Source organism: Hemicordylus capensis, chromosome 1 (genome assembly GCF_027244095.1).
Source record: "Hemicordylus capensis ecotype Gifberg chromosome 1, rHemCap1.1.pri, whole genome shotgun sequence".
In the NCBI taxonomy this organism is placed as follows: domain Eukaryota; kingdom Metazoa; phylum Chordata; class Lepidosauria; order Squamata; family Cordylidae; genus Hemicordylus; species Hemicordylus capensis.
In genome coordinates, this window is record NC_069657.1 from 139,927,794 (window position 1) to 139,953,548 (window position 25,755).

Consider the following 25,755-nt stretch of genomic DNA (forward strand, 5'->3'; position numbering starts at 1 on the left):
TTCAACTAAACGAAGTCTTTTTCAGTGGCAATTATCAGAAAGATTATTGCTTCAACTATTTGTCTCCAGTTCCATCATGGGGATTAGACTGGTACAAACCTCCCTCTTCAGCTTTTCATTTTAATATCCGTGATGGGAATTGTTTGTGCCAGTTTAATTGCCACTGAAGAAGATATTTGTCTACACTTCTCCCATGTAGTGATAACATGATATTTTGGGAATGAATAATCGGATTTAATCTTTTCAGTCAGACATGCAGAGATCACTCTTATGAGATCCTATTGAAGACTGTCTATGATATTTTGTGGATTCCCTGTTTTTTGTTCTTACTTTCCTGATTAAGGAAAATATAAGATTTTTTTCCCACCCTCTTCCTGTTGCTGTGAGAATCACTGCCTGCTCTTGCTGTCTGTGCGAATCAATTTGGGTACAAAATGATTGGGTACAAAATGATTTGTACCCAAATCTACCTGATTTGGGAGATTTGTGGGTAAAACAAATCACCCCTGTGCTAGCTGGCCAGATTCGGAACAAACAAATGGGGGATGATCCGATTCAGGTACAAATCAAATCCAAATCAGAGAAGAGTTACACCATAGTACAATATAAGGAAAGAATATACAAATATGAAAGGTGCTGTACTAAAAACTAGGGATGTGCACAAATGTGCCAGTCATTGCACACTGTATGTCACCAATCTGAAGCTTAGGAGGGCGGGATTTTCAAAAAAATATTTCCTGACACAAAATGGAGACAGCAAGAGAGATTTCCACAAAATGGAGGTCTGAATCTAGAAATTTTTCAGGTCCGAAATCTGGGCAATTTGTTTTGGACCCAAATTGCCCAAAACAGGTAGATTTGGGTACAAATTGTTTTGTTCCCGAATCAATTCACACATCCTTACTAAAGACAAACCACAACCCATTAGAAAGATATAAGTAGATGCTTTATATGTAACCAAACATGAAAGTCCACAAGTAAAGGCAAGTTGTTAAAATATTACACAGAGGTGTGAGAAATCAATGCCAAGAGAAATAGCTAGGCAGCGAATCAAAATTCACTCAACATAGAAAATGATTAAGAGATTTTATATCCCATCTCACACTAAAACAAGCAAATCAAGGAGATAGTACAGAAGTGTGTGAAGTGCTGCTATCTAGATTACCATAGATACAGAAGTGATTTTTCTAGATAGACTAATAAAAACCAGCTCTCTGTATTTTTTCATCGTAAAGTGCATTACCCAAGTACAGAAGAGAGAGGTATATCTACCTCCATGTGAAAATGAACCATTCACATGTGACTGATTAACCACAAGTCAGTGGAACCTTGGACAAGTATTCTGTTGGATCCCACATTTTCAGTCACCAGTCTTGCCATGGCAAATGGGTCGCTGTCCTTTGATGAGGAACATAACTGAGCCCAGTCTTCCTCCTAATCTTGGAGCTAGAGAGATGGGAGGGGATTGCCCCAGCAGGTACACAGTGATCCCCACCTCCAAGGCTGCAAGGAAAACCCATGTTGCCATGGCGCACGGAGCACCTTGGCGGCACAGGGCCAAGCCAGAAGGCCCTGTGCCTCCCTTTCCTGTTTTGAAACAGACAAGGGAGTTGGGGGACTTCCCTGACCTCTGTTTAGTTGTGGCACCCCAGGATGCTGCCATGGAGCAGAAGTCAAGACAGACAAGCCTCGGGGTTTCCTCTCTTGTTCCAGAGTAGGCGAGGAAAGCATGCAGCAGGGGGGATCCTTGACAGAGGCACCCTGATAGCATGGAGCAGGGGACCACAATTGCAATTTGGCAACTAAGGCCAGCCAGCATTTGTGGACCTCTGTGGATCTCCAATATCTTAGATTTTTCACCTGGGCAATGATAGCAAAGACAAGCAATGGCTCATACCTACACTTATGCTATGAGGCAACTATAGAATGTTTCAATTTTAGAATGTTTCCATTTTGGAATGTTTCCAATTACTGGTGACAGTGCTCTCTAATTCAATTCTGAATTCTTTTAGCTATCAGATGATACACCAAATTTCAAATTGGCCACTTGGGAATGATTAGTAAAGCACTTTAGCTTATGTGAATTAAACAGATTATGAAGTGGTTCATAACCACAATCCAATAGCTTCGACAACTGTAAAAGTGTGAGAAATGTTAAAACAAAGGTAGCCAAGAAAATTATATACAAGTCTCAGGTAGAGTTAGATGAAACAGCACATGTGTAAGCAAGGGATGACACAATATGCATAAATCAATACACAGTACACAAGTGTAAGATGACACAGCTCACATAATACAAAGATGCTAGACAGGTGTGAGGTGACAACACTCATAGCTCAAGATACAGTGCACAGATGGGAGATGACACAGAAGATATAGCCAGGAGACAATTCACAGGTGTAAGATGGCTCAAGAGAGGTGACCTGGGAGAGAGTACAAATGTGTAAATGACAGCACATAAAACTGAGATGATAAAGGTATGTCAGGGGCCACAATGAATACAACAGAATCAAAATATTCACCTTTTTTAGTCATACAGGCAACAGAGATAGGGGAGGGATATGCCAATACACAGGTGTGTGATACATCAATGTATAGGTCCAGGTAAAAGATACAGCAATACAGGTAACTAGGAAGAGAGGGACAAGCAAGAAGCACATGAGGATTGGTAAATGGAAAACGAGACAGATGTGAACTGGGAACTTTCAGACAAAAAACAGGTAGCTTTGGTATAAAATGAGAAACACCAAAATAAGTAATTCTAGACTCCTTGACTTGCCTGGGGACTAGATCCTTGCCCAGTACAACTGCAGTCACAAACTCTTTGGAGTACTCCATCGCATCTTCACTGTAAGAGAAACAGAAAACAAGATGAAGCTGGTGGGGTTTTACTGGGAAAAGGGTAAACTTCATAACCTGTCCACCTATTAAGATCTTTCAGAGAGGTTCTGCTTCCTATGCTTGAGCCTCTTGAGGTTCAGCTGGTAAGCACACGGGACAGGGCTTTTTCCATTGTGGCACTAGGCTCTGGAACAACCTCCTCTTGGAAGCTGGCAAGGCTTTGTTCCTTCTGACTTTTAGATTAATTGTAAAGACCTAGCTGTTTCCTCTTTATGGCTTTATGATTAGGAAGGGACAAGCTTCTATCATGGCTTCATTTTAATGCTACAGTGCTGGCCTTTTGTTTTTTGGTCTTTATGATTGTACAGTTTAATTTTACTGTACTGTAGTTTTTATAACGTGTTTTTAAGGTACTATGGCTGTCTTGAGAACATTTAAAACAAAAAGTGCCATGTAAATTAATACATCTAATTAATTAAATACCTGAATCAAAACTGTCCTATTTCCAAATGTCTAATGCTAGCACAGTGTTTGTTATCTAAAACCATCCCACTTTCTTATTCTAGAGGTACAACTTTAAACACATATTTTAGATATATGTACTCTTAATATATAGTATATCATATGGCCAAATCCAGGCCATATTTGAGAAAGGCAGGAAGTGAAGAATATCCCATTCTTTTCTGAACTTCAAACATTACTAAATCATGAGGACGAGAGCCACACCAAAACACCTTCCTTACAAAATGGAAGCATAGAGATCAGCTAAGCAGCAAGCCCCCTGTTCATTATGCAGGGCTGCTACTCCATTCACCTTCAAAAGCATGAAACAGAATAAAGTGGCTAAAGACTACTCAGTAACCTAAAGATCTTTGGAGAAGTTAAGATGCACTGGATGATCATGCAAATGGGGAAAACTGCACATCATCCGCAACATAAGACTTGCATTCTGAGCGGTATACAAATGTGTTAAACAAACAAAGAAACAAACAAACACATGAGGTCATGTCAGACACAAAGCTGAACAGTAAATGCATCCATAATAATGAATAAGGAGCACTTTCCCAAGATGTATGGGGGGGGGAGCAAATGTTCCAAAGTTAATTCATTTAAATAAAAAACTAACTCTCTCTCTCTCAACACACCTACACACCCCAAACAAACATTTGTATGTTGTATAAATATTTATTTATACAACATACAAAAACAAACAGGCAGAACTTCTCTATCTCTAACAGACATACAGTAATAACTCTCCACCTCAACCACACACCAGAGAAGTGGATATCTGGACAATATCTGAGAATTTCAGCTTTAATTTTAGCCTACCTTCTGAAAAGAAGAAGGCTTTTGAGTGTATCATGTCTCCTGTGTTTCCATACAGTCATCCCTCAATAACTTTTATATTTATAGCCTAATACAAACCAAGCTTACATTACATGGAACAGGATCACAGGGGATTCTCATGAATTACTTTTATTTCGATTTGCTATTTTTAGCACTACCTCTTTAAAACACAGGTGGATACAAACCTAACTTTCAGTACAGGGGATGGGGTCCCAGGAGATCGTGATGGGGAAGTATTGTAACATTCATCATGTTGAAAGAAGTGGAAAGTAGATTCCATTAGTGCTACTTGGAACTTCTTGTTTTAAGAGTACATTCCTATCCTTAAAGCTGCAGAGGGAAGCTTGAAAATACTTGCTGAAATTTCAGACGCCGGGGAAGCCGTGGCAGTATTTGCAAAAGGTATGGCTACAGGACAGTATTTGTAGAAGTTATGGCTACAGTACTCTGCATAGCTCCTTATCCTTCCCCATGCCTAGTAAGCAAAACAAACCAGGTTTTTTGTAATTTACTCCAATCACATAATTCTGCCCCCCGCCACCGCTACCTTGGCACAGGAAATGTTATTTTTCAAGTGTAGAGCATGTAGAGTCCTGACCAGGTTAGTTAGAAAACCAACTCCAGCTTATTCTGTGTGATTTAGAGTACTTTACTTCTACTGACTGATTGATTTAAAACACTAGTCTAAGTAAAATCCAGCTGGATCAGATACAGAGTGACTCTACCATGTTTATGATATGACACAGTAGAGAATAGGGGAGGGAAGCATATTTCTTATATTAATAACCTTTCGACTGCACATTTTGCAAACAGAATGGAGAGAGTAATGAGGAATCACAAACAGGTGCACAAAAATGCATCAGAACAGTGGTGCATGTATGAGACCAGCCACTGTTTAATTCCTGCTTATTTGAAAAGCATGATACCCAGTCAAAGCCCTACTACTCAAATCCATACTCAGTAATGAAGCTCACTGGATGATCCAAGACCATTATCTCTCAGACTAACTTACCTCACAGGGTGTTGTGAGAATACAATGTGGGGTGAGGGGGGCAACCTTGTCTGCTACCCTGAGCTCCTTGGAAGAAGGGCAGGATAGAGAATAAAATAAAATCCTATACTGTTTGGAGCCCCTGGGCAGTGTTTCAGCTCAGACCTCCCCAGTCTCCTTACAAACACCTACCTTAAGAGCCCACCGGGGGGAGAGTAGGCATAGCATTTTAGAGTTGGGTATTGTGGACGCAGCAGAAAGGACAGAATAGCAGCTGTGCCTGCCCCTAGGGAGTGGCCAACCACAATCAGGCCATAATGTTTTGTTCCTCTGCCCTGCAAAACAAAACCCAGTTAGATATCTGCAGGATCTGGCAATCCTTCATTTTGCTAAAATAAAGAGATCATAGTTTCGCCCCCCTGCCACACCCCCACACCACACTCCCACACCATCCACTGTTCAGGGGTGCTAATCTGGCACCCCTAAGATATCATCTAACAACTACAGCCAAATTTTGTATCAATTAGGTCTTTATTTTCCAGATCCCCTTCTGGTATCTTTCAAAGATCCTCCTGGTCTTCATGAAGAATAACTAGAAGTAAGCTCCCCACAGATCTGGAACCATTCCTTCAAAAGAGGGTAGGCAGAAAATGAGCCCAACTTAAAACACAGGTGTTATAAAACTTGGAGCATGGATTCTTCACAAATGACCACTGGCAATCTTTATAATAAAAAGGTAACTTCAGAACCTGCAAACTGTAAATAATAATGGATAAGAACATCTGATCACCAGTGGGTGGTTCTCTCATTACAATTGCTCTCTCTGCGTCACCCCCAGAGGGAAGAGGAGAGCGACGAAAATCACCCTTCCCTCATAGCACATACTGTGCATTTGTTGCACGCATGCCTTGTTAATCTGGATGTTGGCCACTGATGCAAAGGAAGAGCACCAAATCTCAGAACATCTGGGATTATGTTAATTTCCCTACAAATGTCATTTGACCCTAGCACCTGGGGATTAATTTTACCCTCAGCATTGTCAAGGTTCCTAAAGAGCTTGCAGTTTATGCAACACACAGGGGTGCAGCTATAATTGAACAAGAGGGGGACAAATGTCCCTGGGCCCCTGAGGGTGGGAAGGGCCTACAGCTGGATGACAACTAGCTCTTTGCTCTTCCCTTATACCTCTGAAGAAATGTGGGGCAGGGGCCCACCTTCACATTTCCCCGCTGGGCCCACTTTAACCCTGCTATGTCCCTAGCAACATATGAAGAATCCACTATCCAAGGATGAAAACAGTTATGGTACTGCACATATTATGAAATAATCTGAAAGCTGGTGTTGTATACCAGTTACAGCGTCAAAATAGGAGCAGGGTGACCCGGATTCAACTCCCTATTCAGTCACAACATGCACTGCATGACCCTAGGCTAGTCACCATCCCTCTCTCTCTCTAACCTATTTCACGGGGCTGATGTGAGGATAAAAGATGGGGGCAGGGGGAAGAGAACCCTGTACACTGCCTTGAGCTCCTTCAAGGGAAAGTGGGATGGAAAAAAACCCTAATAATAGTCTATACAATAGAGTGGTCAAGTTGTAATGTTTGTGCAGCACCATTTCATAATGGTTACAAGTCTTGAAAATAAGATTTTTAGTTGCATTTTGGATCTATTTTCAGCATCCTGGGGGAAGGTGTCTTTCCCACCATCTTTTTCATTTCTCAACTTAATGACTTAATTGTTACTAGTATTACTTCCAGTAATTGTCTTTCAGGACAATTAGTCTGACATGGGATTGTTTACGTGCTGGCCAAGAGTAGCTACAATTGCTAGATGTTTTGAAATGTTGAAATTCTACTAATGGTTTCAGTGATACAGACAGAACTTCAGCAGTTCACAGGGGGACCAAGATGGAACTGAGCTCCACCCTTCTGACCAGACTTACCAAATCACGCCCAAAGGCCTGAGAGAGCACCATCTCCTGCTCCAATTTCTTTTTGATGTACTCAGCAGACAACACCATCCCCTAAAAGGAAGTAGAAAGGAGAAGGAAAAATGTGATTTTGGACCCAGCAGGGAAGTCTGCACCAGCACTTTGAAGCAAATACATTAACTCAGGCAACCAAGACACTCTGAATTTTTCATCCTCTAGTGAAGACTAACAAACCCATCCCTAAACAAATGGCGTGAGAATAAATTCATTTCATCTCCACAGGATTTAGGCTCATAAAACGTGTTCAGAAGTGTGGTGATAAGATTTTTACTCCAGGAATGTCTACCATATGCCACAGAGTGGCAAGAAAAAATGACAATATTCTGAAATATGAATTCACTGACTTAATCGTACACTTACAATTCAGCTGGTGAAAGGTATAATCAGCAGTTCCACAGGTTAAAAGAAAATAAAACAGTTACTGATGACAGGAGGGCTTTTCAAAGCTTAAGGAGAAAGGGTGGAGATGACCATAACTTGATATTGGAATCTAGTTACCAGATGGAATCAATTACCAAGGCACAGGAATGCACTAGCTGATATACTGATATCAAATTCCAAACAGGGGAAAAACCTTGTTGGAGATTTATATAAGCACATGCAGCAGATGTGCATCTACAAAGCTGGCTTACATAATTCTTTCAAACACATTTATTTATTCCAAAATATTGGCTTTCAGCTAGTGGATCAGGACCCAAAACCCGGCTGCAGACAACCTAAAGTGAAATTGCACAAATGGTATAACTACCATTTTCTTTTTAAAATTATTTTTCTTTCGCAGAAAGATGTCGGGGGCAGAGGAAATAGAGGAGAATAAACTGAGAGGGGCAGAGAAGGAAAAGCAGAAAGCCTCAGAAATACAACTGTACAAACCCATAAAGCAACAGGGGCACATAGTCTTAACACAGGGGCGTTCAGGTCCAAAAGTCATTTCTCTTTATGCAGCTATGATATTTGTAATTTGTTAAAGCTCTTCTTACAGCCTTCCATAGTCATGTGGTCACATAAGCAGCACACACCAGTAGGGCAAGAGCAGTGACTTCTGCTTTCAATTACAGATAGAATAATTTTATAGACACTTACTTATATTTATATAAGACTCACACACAGGTCAGCGAAACATGGGTGGTCCAGCACCACCTGCACATGTCTAAAACACAGCCCACAGGGTTGTGGAACAGCCCTGTTTTGCTGCGACTTAAAAAGAATTGCACAAATGCAATTGTGCAATATCCATTGAAAATAATAAAGTCGTTCACATGACCAGCCCTACCAGAGTAGCACTGATAGCGTGGAGCGTCAGGATTGGTCCCAGTCCCAGTGCTGTGCATCAGGGTAGCCTGGGTTTTGTATCCGGACTAACAGTGAGGTACAGAGGCATAGTGAGACCCCCAGAGGCCCAGGGACAAAATCTTTGTAGCCCCCCCCCCCCATCGCTTACACGTGCACCACAAGCCACACCCCCTGCATCTGACATCAGAAGCAAGGAGCGGGGCAGCAAACACCTCCGCCGCCGCCCTTGCTTCGCCACTGCTTCTTATCTTTGCCCTTGTGACAGTGGCAGGCGCTGTGGCTGAGCTGGGACGGGCCTCTTGAGCAGCCCTTGCATGCCTCTCTCTCTCCCGCCGGCTGGCCGAACTGTGTGCCTGTACAGTTTGACTATAGACATTGCGTGCCTGCGGTGTCACGGGCATGTGAGTTCCATAGTCGTACTGCGCAGGCATGCAGTTTGGCCAGTTGGCGAGAGAGAGAGGTATGCTGGCCAGTCGGAGAGAAGCCACAGTGCCCACACGGGGTCAAAGATAAGTGACGGCAGGGCAAGGGCAGCAGTGTGGTGGAGCAGTCTGCTTGGGGGCCCTTTGACCCTTCTAGGCCCAAGGACATTTGTCCCTGCTTGTCCAATAGATGCTATGCTCATGGCTGAGGTAGAAGGGTGCAAGTGAACACTTCTCCACCACTCCCTGGCCATGTGAACACTCGGGCTGCTTGCAACCTGAGCATCCATAGAGTTGGGAGGCAGGAACTCCCGGCAGCAGGGAAATCCCCTAATGCACCATGTTCCTCATGTGGGAGGCCACAGCCTGCTCCCATGCTGCCTCCTTGCCACTCCCAGAGTGCTCATGCACTGGTCATGGGGGCAGGTGGTGCTGGGAAGCCCGGGAACAGCGCTGGACATTTGTGGGGAATGAGAAAGGCTCCTGCCTTCCCCTCAGCCCTCCCCAGACTGGGTAAGATTTGGTTGTGTGAATAGCCTTATTGGGTGTCACAGTTCAGCTGCAGTGAATCAGGGCTGTTCCACAACACCATGGTCAGTGTTTTAAACACATTCTGCAGCACAAGCAGTGCTGAATCACTCGTGTTTCACTGAGCTGTGTGTGAGCCACTGGGTTGTGGTTAAATCTCTGGCTTTCTGGTCGCTTAAATGCCTTAGAATGTCAGCAGATGAGTCATCCAGTTCTGCCCCCATTATGTCTCCTGTGTTAGTATTGCATAACAGATCTGTGCAATTCCTTTTTGCGCATCTGGCAGTGTTGGCTGTAACTAGTACACAGCAGGGCCAATGCACATCTTGTTAATACAAAAGTATTCAAAAATGGTAATGAATCATAGGGCCATCCTAAAAAGGACTTGCAGAAGTGAAGGAAGTTCCGTTGCACAATAAATAGGGGTGGGGGGAGAGAGAGATGGATTCCTGCTCTCTCCTCCTTCTCTCTGCAGCTCCTTGAGCACCCCAAAATCTGCTCCTGAGGCTTGAGAGTGAATTGCACAATAAAACAATCACTGGACTGGGCATGATGGTAAGACATCACATAGCGGGCAATCTACAGGTGTTTGGGTTGTATGAACTGGGTGGTTCAAAGCTTACTTGTGGTGCAATATGCCCACTTCCTTTTTCATTTATATGCACACAGGCAACTACTGGTGTGGAGGCAATACTTTTGAGGGTGACTTGTGCAAAAATGAAGCACTAAGCCAGATATGGGGCTACTACATCCTCCTGGAATAGTGTCCCAGTAGCGGGGATGTATCATTTAGGGTGACCCAAGGTTTATTCTGGGGTGAACGCCCTCAGTTCCTGATTCCTCAGTGTAGCCTTGGGGCATCACATCAAAGCATGTTGCAGAAAAATCATGCTTTGTTCTAGAGCACTCATGCCAGCGGTAGCTGGTGTGGGTGATGCTGGGGGGGGGGCAGGGCAGTGGGAGGCACCTTTAACTGTAAATTAGTAGGTGCTTATCTGTCCTCCTGCTGCACCTGGAAGCTGTTTAGAGCAGCAATGCATCACCCAGCACCTGCTGTGGAAACAGACTGGCTCCACCACTCAGCTTGCCTCCAGACATGCATGGAGGGCGGTGTGCCTCTGCTCTGAACAGCTTTCAGGTGTGGTGGGAGGAGAAGTAAGCGCCTACTAAAGTAAAGTTGTGCTGTTGGGTCGGTGTCCACTCCTGGCGCCCACAGAGCCCTGTGGTTTTCTTTGGTAGAGTACAGGAGGGGTTTACCATTGCCATCTCCGCGCAGTATGAGATGATGCTTTTCAGCATCTTCCTATATCACTGCTGCCCGATATAGGTGTTTTCCATAGCCTGGGAAACATACCAGCGGGGATTTGAACCAGCAACCTCTTGCTCCCTAGGCAAGTTACTTCTCTGATGCATCATTTGTTTACAGTTAAAGGTGTTTCCCACCGCCCCAACCCCCCGCAGCGCCCGTACCAGCCGCCGCCGACTTCTGCATCTCAAAGTGGACAGCCTTCTGGTCATGACAGAGAGTAGCCCAACACTTATTTGGGGGCACAAGAGTATGTACATTCCCATTTCTTACTCAGGCTGCTCATGCAGCTCGTTGTCAAAAAAGAAACTGGGAAGTAGGCACAAAAACAGTCGGGCACTGCCTGAACTGCACCCCCAAATAATCAGACATTTCACCTCATCATAAACATATTTCCCAGTGTTTCCTTATAGAAACATTAGTTGTTTTCCATTTCTGGATCTAGTTTTCCAGAGGAATTATGTTTTGTGTCCCAACGGTATTGAGGGTTTATTACCAGGTCCTAGCTGTGCAATTGCCAATTCTATTTTTGACGAGCAACCTGAACAATAGTGACTTCAAGAGCTTTTTCACTTTTTCAGTAGCAACAGGTTGCAATTATGTTGTGCCTTTCATGCAAGTATTACAAATAATTTTAAATCATTCACTTCTCAAGGGGAATTGAAAAGCAGAGGGTTGAAATTACAGGCTAAGTAATTAAGAATTAGAAGAATGTTCTGAATACCTTGTGCCCAAGCCACGTTCCATGGTGACCTTCTACTGGGAGGCGCTCAGCATCTCCAGTCAGATCAGTCAGAGCATCCTAGGGGTGGAGGGGAGAAAAATGGGAGAGAGATCAGGGCTGATTTAGATTAGAGGATGAGTCATTATGACAAATGTCAATAAAGTGCTTGTAGATTTGCGGATTCTGAAGAGCAGAGCATAAAATGGCAGGTACTCAAGAGTGAGAGAATATGGCAGGATGTAATGATACCTTTGGAGACAAAGTTCCTCGGATACTAATCACCACTTTCTTCTTTTCGTGATCTACAGCAACGTAAAAAGGAGTTTCATAGACCTGAAGGAAATGGAGTACCATGTTAAAATATTTGGTCTTGCCTAAAATCAGAATGCCTTTTTTAAGGATTCCAATATGGGAGCAACATCAGCAATTGACAGATGAACTCTCATAGCAACACTTTTGAGTTAGATTCCACCCCAACACAAATGGAAGGATCTCCTTGTATACTACAAGTAGTAACTCAAGATTTGTTGGGAAAGGTTTTTCAAAATCCATTTCCCTAGTATATGTGTTCTGGTCTGCCTCAGAGATATTATCCAAGAAGGAGGAACACTTGTGCAGTTCTTACCGCATCATGGCAGGAAGTATACACAATGTCCACAGATGTCAGATTTTCATCAAGGAAGTGGCGACGGATGGCGATAGCATTGCAGCCACAGCAATTATCTTCTTCAATAGTAACACCAGGTGCATAGCGGGGCCGAGTGGGGCAGAAGCAGCAGCATCTTTAAAGAAAACACACAGATAATCATTATGCAGAAAGAAAAGGCTTAAAGAGTTGAGAAGCAAAGGAGGACTTGTATATGAAAGACAGCACACACTCTTCAAGTCTTGCTTATATTCCTCAGAGAATGAGAAATTATTTATTTATTAAATTTGTATACTGCCCCAAACTTTCATCTCTGACTACAATTTGTTGATTACAATGTGTTTACTTAAGTTTAGCAGCATCCACACAGTAAGGGTGTGCACAAAACCAGCTTGCCTGATTCGATTCAAGTCTGGACTGGACTCGAACCGGACATGTTCGGTTTTGTGATGTGCCCCCTCAAAGTCCCCCCACCCCGGTTTGGCTGGAGTTTGAGCCAGTCTAGGGTTTGAAAAGTTTTTTGTTTTTTTTAAAAGATGATAATAATAACAACTCACCGCCAGGCCAAGGGTAATTTTGCCACTTCTGTGGGGTGCTGCCATGGTCATAGGGGGGCAGTATCTGAAGCTTCCCCCTCCCCCTGGTCTGGTTTTCGGCCTGGTCCGGCATGCAAATAGCCCATGCACATGTATGACATCCTTCAAAATTGCTGCTGCAAGCTAGGAGAGGGCCGGAAAGGCCCGAGAACAGGCTAAACCTGCCCAGAAAGGACCGGGGGAAGGCCAGCAGGGGGAGGGGGAAGCTTCAGAGACTACCCCACAGCCACAGCAGCACCCTCCAGAGGTGGCAAATTACCCTGGGCCCGGCGATAATTTTTTAAAAAAACTTTTCAAACCTCAGACCAGTGTCGAGCCAAACCAGGCCCTGTCCGGCTTGAGGGCAAACCCTCAAGCTCAACCGGTTCAATAGCAAACCAGCTCAGCCTCGAGCCAGTTCACACATCCCTACAACGCAGAGCAGCATGACTTTCCTGCTGTTGACACTCTATCTCAATTCTGCTATCACATTCACAATCATCTAAGCAGAGGCTCCCAACCTGTGGTACTCCAGATGTTACAATAAACTGTAATTGGAGATGATGGGAGTTGTAGTTCAGAAACATCTGGATTACCGCAAGTTGGGAACTCCTGGTCTAAAGCAGTAGACATAATCGCTCCTAAGCATCCTCTCCGACCTGCTTTAAGGTCAGCCCCGTGGTATTCGGATGAACTGCGGGAGTTGAAGTGGTGAGGTAGACAACTAGAGCGCAAGTGGAGGAAGACTCAGTGCAAATCTGATAGACTGCAACACAGAGCTCATTTGAGGATTTATGCTCTGGCACTGTGGACAGAAAAGAAGTGGTTCTTCTCTGCCCACATTGCTTCTGCAAGTTCATGTCCAGCTGAGTTGTCTAGGGTTGTGAGGGGTCTAGTTCATATGCCTTCTGCATTGAATTTGAACTTGGAACCATCTGTTACTTGCTGCGATAAAATATCTTGTATTTGTGCTGAACTAGACTCTACACTTACTGAAGAGTCTACCATCATAGAGGTACCCAGCAACTCCTCTTGTGGGATTGAATTGGATCACTTTCAGTCTGTTACTTCTGAGGATGTGGACAAACTGCTTCAGACTGTGCGCCCCACCACCTGCTCTCTTGACCCTTGCCCAACCTGGCTTATTTCATCTGGCAATCATATTATTAGAGAGAGTCTGGTAAATATCATAAATGCTTCTCAGAGGGAGGGCAGGATGCCTCCTTGTCTTTTAGGCTATTATTAGACCTTATTTGAAAAAACCTGCATTGGATTCCTCAGCTAATTACAGACCTGTCTCTAATCTCCCTTGGTTGGGCAAGGTGATTGAGCAAGTGGTTGCTTCTCAGCTCCAGGCAGTTTTGGATGACACACATTATTTAGATCCTTTCCAGACTGGCTTTCGGGTGGGCTATGGGGTTTGAGACTGCCTTGGTCGGCCTGATGGATGATTGGCGATCGACAGAGGGAGTGTGACTCTGCTGATTCTTATGGATCTCTCTGTGGCTTTCAATACCATTGACCACGGTATCCTGCTGGGTTGCATGAAGGAGGTGGGATTGGGTGGCACTGTTTTATAGTGGTTCCGCTCTTACCTCTTTGGCAGATTCCAGATGGTGTCACTTGGAAACTGTTCTGAAAAAGGAGAGCTAAAGTGTGGGGTTCCACAAGGCCCCATACTGTCTCCAATGCTTTTCAACATCTACATGAAACCGCTGGGAGAGATCATAAGGATTTTTGGTCTGGGATGCTATCAATATGCTGATGACACCCAGATCTATTTCTCCTTACCAACTTCATCAGGAAATGGCATGACTCCCCTAAGTGCCTGCCTGGAGGCGATATTGGGCTGAATGAGAGATTACAAGCCGAAGGTGAATCCTAACAAGATGAAGGTACTGTCTGTAGGGGGTTGGGATCTGAGAGATGGTTTAGATCTGCCTGGTTTGGATGGGGTTACACTCCCCCTAAAAGATGAAGTTCGTAGTCTGGGAATGCTCATGGATCCCAAACTCTCCCTGGTTTCTCAGGGTGAGGCTGTGGCCAGGAGTGCTTTTTATCAGCTTCGGCTGATACGCCAGATATGTCAATTTCTGGAGACAAATGACCTTAAAATGGTGGAACATCTGCTAGTAACTTCTAGGCTTGACTACTGTAATGCACTCTATGTGGGGCTGCCTTTGTACATCGTTTGGAAACGACAATTGGTACAGAATGCGGCAGTCTCTGGGTTTACCCGAAGGGACCATATAACACCAATTCTAAAAGAACTGCACTGGATGCCGATATGTTTCTGAATGAAATACAAAGTGCTGCTTATTACTATAAGGCCTTCAACGCCTTAGGTCCAGGATACTTAAGAGAGTGCCTTCTCCGTCGTGAACCATGTCGCCTATTAAGATCATCTGGAGAGGTCCGGTTATGGTTGCCGCCAACTTGTTTGGTGGCAACTCGAGACCGGGCCTTCTCTGTGGCTGCCCCAGGGCTTTGGAATGAGCTCCCTGCTGAAATAAGAGCACTTTCTTCTCTGTTTGCTTTTAGGAAGACCCTGAAGACTTACCTGTTATCCCAGGCTTTTAACTGAAATTTAAATTTTAAATTTTAATGTGCGTTTTTATCTACTGTGATTTTTATCTGTTCTTATGAATTTTAAATGTTTTTATAATATATTTTAATTTGTACACCACCTATAGATATCTATACCAGGTGGTATACTGTAGAAATGCAATAAATAAATAAATAAATAAATAATAAAGAAAGCATGGTTTGGCAGATTCAGGAACATGCCGTGAGTTTATGGGTGTTACCAAGAGAGCCTGCTTGGGGGCTCCCAGGAGCACCCTTATACCTAGTTTGGGGCTACTGGCTGGTAGTTCCCACATTTTGCTGCTTAGATCCAATGGGATTGTTTCTCCATTTTTGAGTTACATGAGCTAACTCATAGGGCATGTCACTTGGCATGTAACATGCAATGATAGCTCTCAGGTCAAGTTTAACTTCAGGACTGCAGGAGAATCTTCTTGCGCTCGCCTCCTTGATTGCCTTCAGGTGAGGAATGTCAGAGTAGATGTGAGTTAATCAGCGCTATTCTTTTCAAGAATTAGCCAAGTATTCTCCCCATGTTGACACAACGGATCAGGTCAAGTAATCGCCTCCTCAGGAAGGAGTGATAAGAAGGTAGCAGGTCATCTTCTCTGCTAATGAGTATGTTAATGACTGGCTCAGGGCTCAGGATGCTAGCTTGTTAACATTTTAGTAACTCCCAGGTATTCTTGAGATAAATACCTTTCTCCCTACATGGGTCTTTTAAATCTTTCTCAGCCTTTGTTTTAAGAAGAAGCAGATCCAGTAAATTGAAAAGGACAATGCTTCGTCCTGTCCTTTGTCCCTATTGCCTGCCTTTTCAAGGTGCAATCAGCATAATGCTTTCGGGCAACATTTTTGACATAAATAATCAAGACACAATTAATTATTGTGTCTCTACCCCCAGATTATCCAGGTGTTTCTTCCTCAGACCCACCAGCTGCTTTTTACTACGTTGGCATTGGCACCTCCACCTTGCCTTGTCTTGGCTCTTGCTCCTGTCACACTTGCCACCTCCAGACCAGCCCCTATCCCTGACCCAGTCTGCGCAGCACTCCTGGTGGCAAGATTCTGGTCTTTTTAAAAATTTGCCCTGGCTCCTAGACTGCCTGGTCCCTGGGCTCCTGTTCCCATTTCTGCCTTCCTGCCGACCTCAAAGCCCCTCAGTAACAACCAAGCTACAAGAGTTTTACTGCACCCCAGCAGAAGGATCAAGATAGTAGCTGGCCCCTGCTCTCAAACCTCTCACGCCCCTTCCTCTTGCTCCTTCTAAAATCCAAAGCCTGTTTCTCTCTTGTCAGCCGTGAGTGAACTTAATTTGGAAACTCAAGCCAAATTGCCTTCATGTGAGCTGTAACAGTCCTTTTAATCTCTTAGTCATGCTACTTATTGTTGCTCATTAAGCATTATTTTCTCTTCCAGCACCCCCAACACCCCATGAATAAACCTTATTCTATTTTTGAACTTTAACCTCTCTGTTCGGTTCTTTCCCCCACCAAAGCTTATTCTGAGTTGGGCTGCTACATTCAAGCTTGCTAATCCACCCCCTACCCCCAGCCTAAAACATAGTCAGGAGTATCTGCCAATTCCACTGGGAGCACTACCATTAACATGGGATTCCTTCTTTCTCTAGTGCACCAATTCCCTCCTCTCTTTGCTAGTTTCCATAGCCATAGTTTGTTATGTTGACTGAATCAAGCAAACTATGTTTAGCACAAACTAGAAATTGCCTCCAATCCGTGCTTTAAAACCATATGTCGGGCGGTGGAAGGCACCTTTAACTGTAAACATGTTCATGAAAGGGGAAGAGGAAGGGGAAGGGACACATGAGCCTACTGTATGTTCCTGGCCCTCGGTGGTATTGAGGACCAAGAATATGGTGACTGATTTGGACCACTCTTCCAGTGTGTATCACTAAGGGCCAAACTTGAGGTGGCATGGGAGATCCATGACCAGATCTCCATTTGTCTTTTGCTTTGCTGAAAAGTAGCTCTTTGCATGCATGTGTGTGAAATTTGGATTTTTAAGTCTTTTCCCCAACTGAAATTGCCTCATCTCAAGCTGCTATTAGCCACTGAAGATAAAAATGCAACAGGTACCCTCTTGGTGGCTGACACAGTGCACTGACAACCGCCTACTGGAGAGCGGGGTGAGTGAGGGGCCTGAGAGCCAGCCAAGAGCCTGTCCTTGCTGGCACCAGAGGCGACTGAGGCAGGAGTGCAGATAGGTAGTTTCAGATTTGACCTATGGCCTTATGCCATAGGTCATAACAAGGGAGATCCTTGTTATGGATCTCCCTTATCAATAAAGGTCCCCAAAGCAGTTCATATAGATTAGGAAGAATGGCAGTAGTGGCAGAGCAGCAATTATACATAGCTAAGTGTGCACAGAGCCTCCCCTGCCAGCAAGGACAAGCTCTTGACTAGCTCTGCACCCCCTCTTTGGTGGGTGGAGGGCTGGGTGGTACATCAGCTGGCTTCCCCCCCCCTTTTTTGGCCCTCTGTGACTAATAGCAGCTGGGTGGGTGGGGGGACTAAATTGGGATGGTCTCAGGAGGAAAGGGTTAAAACTATCCCTTCCCACCTTCCCAGTGCTGTGTCTCTCTTCCAATTCTCCCTCTTTATTTGTAATTCTCATCCTATATTTGTTCTTACAGAAAGAGAAGGATAGGCAAGTTTGTTCATGGCTCTCCCACTTCACATTTAGGTTGGTCCTAAGAATAAGATGTTAAAATTATTATAACCACAAGGGGGAGTCACAGACCAAGGAATAATTAAGAAGCTGTTTCAACATCCCCTTTTCACTATCCATATTAGGGATGTGTACAAAAATGGATTTTGCATTTTGTTTCAAGCTCGAAACAAAACACAGATGGCCAAAACATTTTGTCAGAACTATCGGTCCAATCGGTTGTTTCAACAGAACAGTCCTGAAGCGTTTTGAGTGTTTTGGCCATAGGGAACAATGGGGAAACTCGAAACTCCCCATTGTTCCCCATGGGTAGCTCCTAGGGACTTCAAAGTGGGTTGGGTGGTAGGGCATGATGGGTGCTACCTACCAAACCACAAAGGAAATGTATTTTGCTACATGTGACTAATCCTACTAATCACGATAATTTGGAGTACAAGCCTACCTACCATCCATTTTAGGATGCAAAGTCGTCACACCAGTAACCATATGTAGACTGTATATGCAAGATGTTCTTGAGTGAAATGCTTTGTTCGTGACTGGTGTGCTGAACATGCTTATTGAGAAAAACTGTTGGTCTGTGCAGTGATCAATGCTAATCCTGATGGTCAAGCAGGATCAGCACAGCTGGAGCACCAGAGACAATAGATCCAAACCACCACCGCCACCAATGAGCTTGGAAGCAACTTCTGGAAACGCCCCACCAGTGATGGTAGTCATCAAGAGTGCAGGGGAGGTATGAACCACTAACCAAAGAGGAGGCACTAACCATTGCCATTGCACAGCTCATGCTGACTCTATTAATCTGTGGTCAGCAGCAGTCAGCATGGGGACTAGCAAAACTCCTTTGTGGATTGTGAACGTCTGGGTATGCTCATACACTGGCAAAACTCTCCACCAGTAATTCCTTCCTTGGGGGTACTTTTTGCCTCCCTTTGTTTTTTTGCTTCTATTATTACTGATGATGTTGGAAGCAATGTCTACAAATATCTTAAGCATGTTCAAATGCATCAAGAGCACCTACTGGGCAACAAAGGGGTCACTCCAGAGTTAAGGGCACATCAACTATATTACAACTGAAAGTGACCAAGAAAGATCTATCAGTCTCAATGACACTACTGATTCTTTTATCGGGGGAGGGGGGGGAGAGGCAAGAAGATTGAAGTTTTAAGTCAGAATTTTCTAAATAAATCATATGGGGATGTCTTTCATTAGTTTTAATTTCTTGACTGCATTCCTTGTTGCTACAATGTGATAGACCAGTAGTTCCCAACTTGAGGTCCTCCAGATGTTACTGGACTACAGCTTCCATTATCCCCAGCTACAATGTGGTCCTCTACACCTACATAGGTTGGGTACCACTGTGGTAGACAACACTAGCTCACATGTTCTGGAGCATTACAAGGAGGGAATGGGAGCTGCATCCTTGAAAAAGGCTGCCTCAGAGCTCAGCCAGAGTGTTACCAAACAACCTAACATGCACAGAGGGGAGCGGCAGAGGTGATTTTAGCCACAGAACTTGGAGATCTGGTCCGTGGCCTCCTGCCTCACGCGCACGGGGGTGGGGTGGGGGCTCGGCTCCCCAGAGCCCTGTCACTGCCCTGCATGAGCCCTGCTGCTCGCTCACCTGGCAAGACCTGGCGTGTGCCTCCCAGCAGGCTGCCGGCCCACCCAAACTCTTGGGAGTGGGGGGGGGCATGGCAGCCACGGGCCTGCCTGTCTCCAACTAAGCATGGCTGCTCCCAGCCCACTGCAGAGCATTTGATCTCTGGTGCAGTGCCAGCAACATGCACACCCACCCGCCATGAGGTAGGCAGCAGCAGTAGGAGCACATGGCAGCGAGAGGAAGTGGTGGAGCCTGGAGGCTCATTGGTAGGCAGAATTCCTCCCTTCTTTGCCCTCAAGATTATTGTAAACTTCCATCCTATGAGAACCATTGTGGGCGGGAGGAGAATTAGTGCATAAAGGGAGGTTCCTGCACTGGAAAACCAAGTCACTTTTATAGTAAGTGAAGGGCTTTTAACAGGCGGGCATATGAGATTTTAGGCGTTTGCTGTTTACATGGAATCCACTTTAAACTAAGGAAACTTAAGAGGGTTTTTTAAAAATCGGAGAAAAATAACTTAGAAGAAATGTGTGTGCGCACACACACGCTACTGGAGACAAGTCCCCCCCCCCGCCATTTCTATTTCAGAAATCTAACATACGTGGGACACAGCTCGCCCATGACCCACCCATAAATCCCCTTTCCCCAATGTCTCCCACCCCACCCCCCTGGCACCACCACCACTGTTGGAAGGGAATGCTTTGGATTTCTTCATCTTTTTTTTTAAATGCTGTGAGTTTAGGATCACATCTATAGACAGACCTATGGATATGAGTAGATTTGCCATTTGGGGACTGTAAAACAGACATGGGTTTCGCATCAACAACAGTTGGAAATGCACATTAAAAAGGAGACAGAGAGGAAAGGTAAAGAAAGAAGCAAGCATACCATTTCCCAGCAGAGAAGTGCCAGGATTAAAATCTCTCTGGAAGTCACTTCTCTATACCCCAGATTATACGGGGCAAGGCATGAGGGAAACTCTGTGTATCTCCAAAAGTTTATAGTCTCTTTGCTTTACATGTCCCAGGATCCTTGTAAAAGGGTCTCTGGGGGCTGACTCCTTTTTAAGCCCTGTGGATCGATTTTGTACAGAAAACCAAAAGAAATGCCAGTATCCCCGAAACACGTTTACAGCCCAATCCTAAGCTTGGCGACTCATAAGTGAAACTCATTTCAGTAAGACCCACTCTCGAGTAAGCATGCATAAAGCTGCAACCTGCCCCTATGAGGGGTACTTGGAGGTTAACTGTGTTTGTTTGGGCGGGGCTCACTCCCATGTAAGTGCGCATCAAGTTTCATCCGCAGCAAAAGGCCAGAACAGAAAATGTGGAAGAAACAAGAAATCAGCTTGTGAAAAGGAAATTCAATGCTGACAGGCCAGGTCGCCAGCATCTTCTTATCTCTCACCTAAAAATAAAATAACTTGATATATTTTAATTGCAGGGGCAAGGTGGCACAGGCTCTTCATAAACCTCTTAATGGAGGAGAGGTTTATTAGTGGTCCCTAAATGAAGCCAGCAGCAGGGTACTTCTGAACATTATTTGCCAAGAAATAAATGGAAAAGGAGCAGCTGGCTGCCTTCAGGCTCACCTTGTGGGCTACCCAGAGGCATCTGTGGGCAACAGGATGCAAAGGTTAGGTGGGTCTTTGAAAGGCTCTGGAAGAGCTAGTGGGGATCCCACAGGGCAATGGGACACTGCATTATGCTGCCTGGCGTTATGAGGCAGCAGAGAAAATGTGAGAGAGAGCTGGTGGATAATATGAAGACACAACAGTGGTTATACTGGGAGGATACAGTGCTGATACTGGAAAGCATCTGAGGAGCTTTGGGATGGCAATGAGAAATTGTGGTAATGGAAGAGGTCCTATGAGGTCCTCTACTCCAACCCCACTGCTCAGTGCAGGAAGCTGCTATAGCATTCCTACCAGAAGGCCACCCTGTCTGTTTCAAGGCATGGGGAACTACAGCCAGACAGCAAAGGGTATCTGGGAAGAGGGGCTGTGAGAGAGGATTGCCAAATGATCAGCATTCCACTGGTCTAGGCAGAGTTAGCACTCTGTACACATCAGAGTCTGCCCAAAACAGAGCATCAAAAAGATAGTGTGGCAATCTGCCCATGCTCAAAAGCAGATTGTCTTTAGACTACTTTTTTAGGTGGGAGAAGTCATTTCCCTTGAAAGCAGACATTAATATATGTTTAAATCGATGCAAGAACACAGCACAGCTGAGCATACAGAAATCATCTTTCCCACCTGATATGCTACTAATGTACGTCTGCATAAAGAGCCTTGTACATCTTTACAGTCTTCAAATTCCATTGCTTAACTATTGGATCCTTTAGAGACAGATGGGGGAGTGGGGAAAGAAATATGTGGGATGGGAATATGTTAAGTTATGTGTTGAAATGTTTATGCTAATGCAGATTTGCATAAATAGACCTGTTTTATAGTCTTACATTCTTGTGAGTTCAGTTGCTGTTTGTGCCTCAAGAACCCACGTGCTAAAAAATACTGCGTAGGTCATGGTGTGTGTGTGTTTGTAGGATGATGCTTAACTTTCAGCAGCAGCAGCAGGCGGGCGGGGGCAGGGAGGGAGCCTCCAGAGGCCTTTTAGGTGATTATGTTTAAGTTGCAGCTCAGGGAGCAGGGCTCCAGCAAGGAGGGTGGGGCTCCAAAGGCCTTTAGGTCCAGGCTCCAAAATTACCTCAGGGCCCCACTGGGGAGAGGGGGTGGGGGTGGGTGATATTCATTGCTCTCCCTAAAAGAGTTTTGGTGGAGCTTAACAGTACTTGGGAGGGGCAGCAGCTGGGCTGCTGTTGGGCACATTGAGGGCCCCATATGCCAAAAGAGCCAGCCCCCAGCACAGTCGCCTTTGGTTCTCCTTTGTGTGTGAATGGAAAGGGAAGGTACAGAGAGTGGAAGAGACAATAAGGCAATTCACACGACTGCTCAAAAGAGGGCTAAGGGAGCCAAGCCCGCTTCTGAGCGCTTGTGAGAACTGCCGGGAGCCGTGCAGCTCCTGGCATTTAGCTTGCTTAATCCACCCACCCACCCACCCACACACACACTTCAACGAGGTTAGTAGAGCAACCCTGCTTTGGCGATTGTGAGTTGCCATGGTGCAGCTCCACACCTTGGTGACTCATGAGGAGACCCCTTGACCGGGAGGCTCCAACAAGTCTACTGGCCTCGGGGGCTTCCCCAGAATGCCCCATGCACTCACATGGGGCATTCTGGGACTTCCAGGGCCCAGGTGCCCCCCAATCCCCGCCACCCTTACAAGCTCCATGATGGAGCTGGTAGTTGTGTGGGTGGCCGATCCAGCCGCCCAGGGCGAGCCCCCTGCATGTTTGTGGGGAGAGCCCAGTTAGACTCTATGCACGGATCGTGTGTAGAGCCTCAGTGGAGAGAAGGTGCTCAGTTCCTCCCCTCTCCTTTTCCATTACAAGTGCACAGAATGGGGAGGATAGAGGCTAAATGGGTCATGTCTGCTGAGCTTAAAATTCTTAATTTCTGACCAGAGCATGCCTCGTCCTGCCAGAGAGAAGCCTCCTGCGGGGGTCATGGAGGGAGCAGAAGCTAAGAGGTTCAGGGCACCCAGCCAAACATTTGGGGCACGTTCCCCTTGTGCCTAGTATTCGCAACATAAATGCTCGCTTTTAAAAGGAACAATGACCAGGCACTCGGATGGGATACGAATTAGGAAAGTAAACAGCAGGGACATTAGGAAGAATTAAATTTCTTCTCCAAAAATGTAAAAATGAGATTACACGAATAGAGGAAAGGCTAAGGGAAGAAGGAAAAGAAAGACAGATTCTGGACATGCTAAAGAACACATACCAAAAACACCAAAGCACTAAAGGAATGAATGAATGCATGCATGAGAAAAGAGGACAAAATGGATAAAGAGAAACACTTACGAGCAAGATCTGGCCAGGCGGCAGAGTCCACAGGTAGGCTTCCTCATCAAGTAAATGGGCCAGCCATAAGCAGCCAATGCAAATAGCATATAGTAACAGACCTCTTTATATCGTAGCATCTCTTGCTGGAAGAAACAAGAGAAACTTAGTATCCTGACAGCATCACTAAAAAAGTTTCCCTCTCACTGTCTCTTCATCAGTTCCCAAATGACAACCAACAAATCTTTTGATTAAGCTTCCTAGCTTTGCCTAGCCCTCTCTCCCACCAGGCTTCTGTGAGGATAGCTTCCTTCAGCCAGATAGCTTGAGCAGTGTGACTATCTTAGGACATTCCCTTGGAAAAAGTTCACTGGAACTTGTTTTTGAACTTATTTAACAGTACAAGCCAAGAAAAGGTGCCCAGTGCCAATGAAGGGAAGGAAACATATGTGTGCAAAGTAATAAATAGGCTGGCTTGCATGGCATATCCAATAATTACTGCCCAATATCCTGACTTATGAAGCATGCCTGCAGCAAAGCAAGCATGTGCACATTTGTTGCATTCTAGAGTAAAACAGGGTGGACCCTTGCACGAAAGAGGGGTGATTTTGCTGAGGACCCCTCCCCCTCTCATGTGAACACTCCAACTGTGGAACTCAGCAAATGCACATGTGATTCCTTTGCTGCATACATGCATCGTAAGTCAGGATAGCAGTCACTCTGTTTTAGCCCTAATGAAGAATGCTGGTTGACCAACCACTCACTTCCATAAATAACTGCTCATGCAAGGGGTTTGCTATGGTCAAAAGCACAAATGGAGAAGCAAAATCACTCAAGATCTCCTCTTTCTGTAAACTGGAACTTTTGCAGTTCACAGAAAGGAAGGGGAGAACTTTTGTGACTTTGTTACTTCAGTGTTACACTGCTTACATGCAAAGATCATTTGCCAGTGCAGCTATCTGAGGAAAGGAGAGGCTGGTAGATCCCTGGAACCATCTGAACAGGAAATCTGTATGCCCAGCCTGAGCCTACATAGTCCTGCAGTGCCGTTTCCAATTTAGATGCCCAGTGCAGTCTTTGGTGGTTTCACCATTTCTCTGTTCTTTAAAGAGCGACATGATCCTAGACTGCACTACCAGGCTAGAATCTGACAGACTGGGCGATACATGCTCCCAATGCCAATTTTCAATCATCAGACAGGGCACTTGAGTGGAGCAAGTCGGGGGGAAAGTGGCAGGTGGTTAAGAGAAAGAACCAGAACGCAGGTGCAGTTTATTGCTCATCTGCTTGTGAAGCAACATCTGCTACTTGCCTCAGAGAAGGGGTAAATTGTATGGGTGCTCTTATAATCCAATCTTCGATTGTTATGATTACTGTAGTATAAAAGAGTTTGTGTCAAAGGAAAGAGAGCTGATTGCTTGACTTTGTCGATCCAATGTACATTCTGCAGCTGTGTCAAGCTAACATTAGGGCTAATAACTTACTGAGTTTTTCAGATCCAGATATTTGGTGTTCCTGGTTACTGGCATTCCCGACAAGAAGGCTAGAATATCGTTGTTTGCCTGTAAATAACACATGTATTAGAATGAGAAGATGTCACTGAAACATCTTGCCTGTTCAGAAGGCTAGGGCAGGCCCCTTTGACTTGCACCACTGCAGCTGGAAAGGGAAACTATTCAACACATTCTGCCAAGGTTTCACAATCTTTTGTTTGTTTTCTAACTTCCATTTAATTTTGGCTCTAAAGGTATCTTTGTAAACTCTACGGCCTAGAAACTGAAAAACCAACATCTATCTATCTATCTATCTATCTATCTATCTATCTATCTATCTATCTATCTATCAACCTACCTACCTACACCACCTGATATGTACATCTCTAGGCGGTGTACAAAATTTAAAATATTTAAAAGTTACAAATTAAAATACATGACAATAAAAACAATAGAATAAAATAGATATTAAAACAAGTTTTTTCAAAATTATTAAAATTAAAATTAATAATTTACGTTGTCACTTAATCTTTCTGTGGATGTTTTGTCTCTCTGTTCATGCTCCCACAACAGCCCCATCACTAGTGCTTAAGCTGTGACCTGTCCTATAGTGTTGAGTGAAGTTAAACTATGACCACTAATTTAAACTATGCTCTGCATTGCAAATGGTTTCATATAACAGGGCAGGAGATAAGGTCAATTGCCAGCATGCTATGCCCCATCATAAAGTTGGTTTTCTACTCATCTGAAACATTTATCACTATTCTACTGGGTAAAGGACATCACTCTACATTTTTCTTAGAGTGGTTGCCCAGGACAA

At 44.7% G+C, this 25,755-nt stretch overlaps 1 protein-coding gene across 10 annotated transcripts in view; it reads right to left on the reverse strand.

The window, feature by feature from the left end:
* Positions 1-25,755, reverse strand: part of DAGLA (diacylglycerol lipase alpha) — a 202,119-nt gene that overhangs the window by 27,973 nt on the left and 148,391 nt on the right. For all 10 annotated transcript variants that reach the window (XM_053264107.1, XM_053264072.1, XM_053264127.1 and 7 more), the window contains 8 exons: positions 24,927-25,004; positions 23,464-23,588; positions 12,070-12,226; positions 11,694-11,777; positions 11,445-11,522; positions 7,124-7,204; positions 5,372-5,514; positions 2,780-2,848 (listed from right to left, as the gene is read on the reverse strand). In XM_053264107.1, the coding sequence (XP_053120082.1) occupies positions 2,780-2,848; positions 5,372-5,514; positions 7,124-7,204; positions 11,445-11,522; positions 11,694-11,777; positions 12,070-12,226; positions 23,464-23,588; positions 24,927-25,004 (815 nt within the window). The remainder of the gene's footprint in view (positions 1-2,779; positions 2,849-5,371; positions 5,515-7,123; positions 7,205-11,444; positions 11,523-11,693; positions 11,778-12,069; positions 12,227-23,463; positions 23,589-24,926; positions 25,005-25,755) is intronic.